This window comes from Onychostoma macrolepis, chromosome 03 (assembly GCF_012432095.1).
Source record: "Onychostoma macrolepis isolate SWU-2019 chromosome 03, ASM1243209v1, whole genome shotgun sequence".
NCBI lineage: Eukaryota > Metazoa > Chordata > Actinopteri > Cypriniformes > Cyprinidae > Onychostoma > Onychostoma macrolepis.
This window is the reverse complement of record NC_081157.1, coordinates 12,098,218-12,101,675: the sequence shown is the minus strand read 5'-3', so window position 1 is coordinate 12,101,675 and position 3,458 is coordinate 12,098,218. Positions and strand designations below refer to the sequence as shown.

The 3,458-nt window shown below is 37.4% G+C and overlaps 1 protein-coding gene across 1 annotated transcript; it reads right to left on the bottom strand.

Moving 5' to 3' along the window:
- Positions 1-645: 645 nt before the first annotated feature.
- LOC131537325 (uncharacterized) lies at positions 646-3,458 on the bottom strand. The gene is made up of 7 exons (XM_058770677.1): positions 3,306-3,458; positions 3,142-3,199; positions 2,863-3,049; positions 2,555-2,709; positions 1,910-2,372; positions 1,570-1,776; positions 646-1,393 (listed from the first exon to the last, which is right to left on the bottom strand). Exons 2-7 carry the CDS (start codon positions 3,159-3,161, stop codon positions 1,184-1,186), a joined length of 1,242 nt encoding a protein of 413 aa, XP_058626660.1. The 5' UTR covers positions 3,162-3,199; positions 3,306-3,458; the 3' UTR covers positions 646-1,183.

Sequence of the window (3,458 nt, the reverse complement as noted above, 5' to 3'; positions counted from 1 at the left end):
GAATTAAATATTCCATGGAGGGATTTGTAACATATTTTTAAATAAATACGGTGGGTAACTTGAAGCAAGGGTTTACAGATCACAATGCAAGCGGGAGAAGTCTCATATTACGGTCGGTCATCACGATGACAACATGCAGGATCAACACCGTTCATGTATCGCAGGGAACGATTAAATTAATGTACATTTAACCAGTTTAATATGGAGAGGCACTAAAATGTAGACCTTTGTTTGTGTTTTTGACCTACACTGTACAAGACACGAGAACAGTCCGCTATTTAGGTTTGTACATTAGTGTGGACTCACTAACTTTAATGTTAGCTAGTTTTAGCCAGAGATACCTTGCTAAAGCACAAGATAACATTAACGTTCTGCTTGAGCAGATGAAAACTGTAACTTAATGAGTGCATGACAAACAGAAAATGAATGTTTTTGTCTTGTATTGGGGTTGAATACTTAGGGACATTTTGCTCTGTTTTGTTTGGATTCAGGAAATTTAATAAAATAAATTATATCGCCCATCCTCTCAGGATACCTGGAATCAGTGTTACAAGTACCACAGGCACATAGTTTTTCCATTTTTGAAGCATAAACCCCATAAAACCGATGAGCGCTTCGGATCTTCCAATGTTTCTCTATGGCGCTGAAACCTGAAGACGTCCGAGTTCCGCTCCCCGTGCAAGCTGATACTCGACTGCCATTGGCTAGTCTGCATTCAAGGGGAGGGGCTTACCAATAGGTCAATTGTAATGTAGAAACTTTCATTTTCTGTGAATCTGCTTTGCAACGTTAATATTGTGAGAAGCACTATACAAATAAACATTACCATTTTTGTGTATCCAGTGACAGCAAAAATTGTTTTAGATGACAAAGTATTTGCTGCTGAAACTTAAATGAGACTCTAGACTAAAAATAAAAAGTGTTCAGAAGTGGGATTATGCAAAACAAAAATTAAAATCTATAATTATGTTATTGTGTAAAACTTTATTCAGAGATATATTCATTCAATTATTTATCTGTTTAACAGGAGTCTTTTTGCAAGAGTTCAGAAAAAGAAGATGCATACAGTGCATAGAATATATATATATATATATACATACACACACACATTTAAAGAGTTAAACACCATCCCAGGTTACCAGCGTCACAAGACAGAAAACAAATGGATATTTGTGCATGTAGATCACTCAGAAATGGCAGGTGTATTAGAGGATGTCACACATTGTGGCGAGTCTATTTTCTCCAGTTGTTTTTTCACACTTTCATACTCTTTTTGCCACTGCTCCTTGGAGAGAGAGGAAGGACTGACCTCCAGAAACCTGTAGGCATTTTTGGTTTGGAGCTTGAAGATGACAGATGCTTTTTTACAGCCTTCACCAAAACTACTCCAAGCCTGTGGAATTAAACGTTTCAAAATTAACATTAGGCTTTTGCATGAAACATTAGTAATGGCTGGGAAGAAAACTAGGCTGTCATTTAGGAAGGAACGCTCAAGCCTTCCTTCAGTTACAAATGAGGAAAAATAAAACCTTATTGCAAATGTTGAAATCATGTAAACATGATTTGTACCTCTTTGGCTATTTTGATTGATTCTAGAAATTCATCTTTTAGTTCGGCAAGGTCTTCGATAAGATATTCTCCAACAAAGGTCTTTTGTTCGAGGCAGTCCAACATTTGAGCAACATTCTCCCAGAAGTTTCTCAGCTGAATCAGAATTGCCTGAATTTTTGACAAGCTACACTGAACTTCATTTAGATGGATGGGGTCAGGTATGGACTCTGCAGAGGAGAAATAACAAACATGCTTCAAAAAGACACAAGTTCGCTCCCTGTCTTAAACTTGAATCTTGGCACAGTCCTAATCATGATTTATATAGGTATACTTTAAGCATGAAAGAAAACAGACTCACCGTGTTCAAAATTAGCTTTGCAAACTTCATCTGCCAATCAATGATCTGGAGTTCGAGCTGCCACTGCTTTTGTTTCAGAGCAGTCTTCTCAGTGAAAAGGTTATTTAATTCAGCTTCAAGAGCCTTCATATGGGCAAAATGTTCAGGATCACATACAGCATCATAAATGCTTTTCAAAAGTAGCCCGATGAATGGAACAATTGCAGCAAAGATGCCGAGGCCTTTACTTTTTTGGGTTATGGATCTGGCAAATTTCTGAATCTCTTTGCTTTTGTGGTTTATCTTTCTCTCAATTTCAGCAAGCTCTTCAGTGGTTTTTTGAAGATCTGATTTCAGATGATTCAGGATATTTTTAGCCTTCTCCATTTCAATGTCTTTTTTTTCTCTCGCTTTATCGATATGTAATTTTTCCACAACAACATCACTGGTGGATGATGCCACATCTTTGTTGTGTAAATCATACCTATAAAATGTTGAAGAAATGTTGCTGTGAAGTTAACGTTTTATAGCAGTGGGCTGGTGTAACTAGCTTAAAAGTTTAGCTTAAAACATGTTCATATTTTTACATTAAAGAAGTTTCAAATAGACAAATAATTAAATTGGTCAAGGTATTCTGAAACGTGTTCATGAGGAAAATGTACTTGCTTTTCCACTATCCTTTCCACATCACTGATAACTTCTTTGATCCAGACTTGTGCTTTCCCTAGAAATTTGACTACCAGAATCGCCTTATTTTTCTCCACAGCTTTCATCAACATGGGAAACAGCGACTGAACCAGGCTTTCACCGGTCAAAATACACTGCGAGTAGAAGGAAGAGACGTGAGATCTCACAGCTTGGACTCAAAGACACTGGTGACAACTTAAAACTTTAGTTATTTCTTGTATTTTAACCCTTTTTTGTAGGTGACAGATGAAAATACTGAAATCAAGAGAAACAGTCGGAAACAGTACTTTCAACATCGTTGCCTCAGAGGAGCCAAACAGAAGCTGGGTTTCCACAGCCCGACTCCTGATGATCCTCTCCAGGTTGGGGAAGTTGGCCAGGCACAGGTAAGAGAGACGGTAGAGAAGAGCTGTCTTTTCGGCAGCAGGGAGGAGCTCTTGTACAAACGTCGGGCTCCACTGGGACATTGGGAAACTGGGAAAATAAAATCATATTTTTAATAAAAAGATCACGTTGATGGCTGGTATTTATTTCAGCAGATTTGAAAACATGAAATAAGCTAATACTTGCGTCTGCTATAAGCCATCCTTAGTAGGTTTACACAATTTGTTCTTCAAAACTGTACTAAAGCAAAACCAGAGTTTTGTTTGGTTTAAAACATGTCTCGAAAATAGAACATGTAACTGGAAGGATATCTGAAAACGATTATAAAGCTGTGAAAATTACTTACCCTTTGTTTTAGCAAGTGATATTGAGAACAAGGTATCTGGTGTTTTTATACTAAAGGTATCCCCCACCCTGTCTCTGCCCTCAGAGAAAATGACTTAAAATAATCATGAGATCATCAAATTAGGTTGTGCTATCTGGAATATAACTTCCTTTA

Excerpts from the sequence above, each read along its gene's own strand:
- LOC131537325 (XM_058770677.1), bottom strand. The coding sequence starts at position 3,161 with ATGGCTTATAGCAGACGCAA. Across the intron at positions 3,050-3,141 it reads ATGGCTTATAGCAGACGCAA|TTTCCCAATGTCCCAGTGGA; the intron begins GTATTAGCTTAT and ends TTATTTTCCCAG. Across the intron at positions 1,777-1,909 it reads CAAAGCTAATTTTGAACACG|TCCATACCTGACCCCATCCA; the intron begins GTGAGTCTGTTT and ends TCCTCTGCAGAG.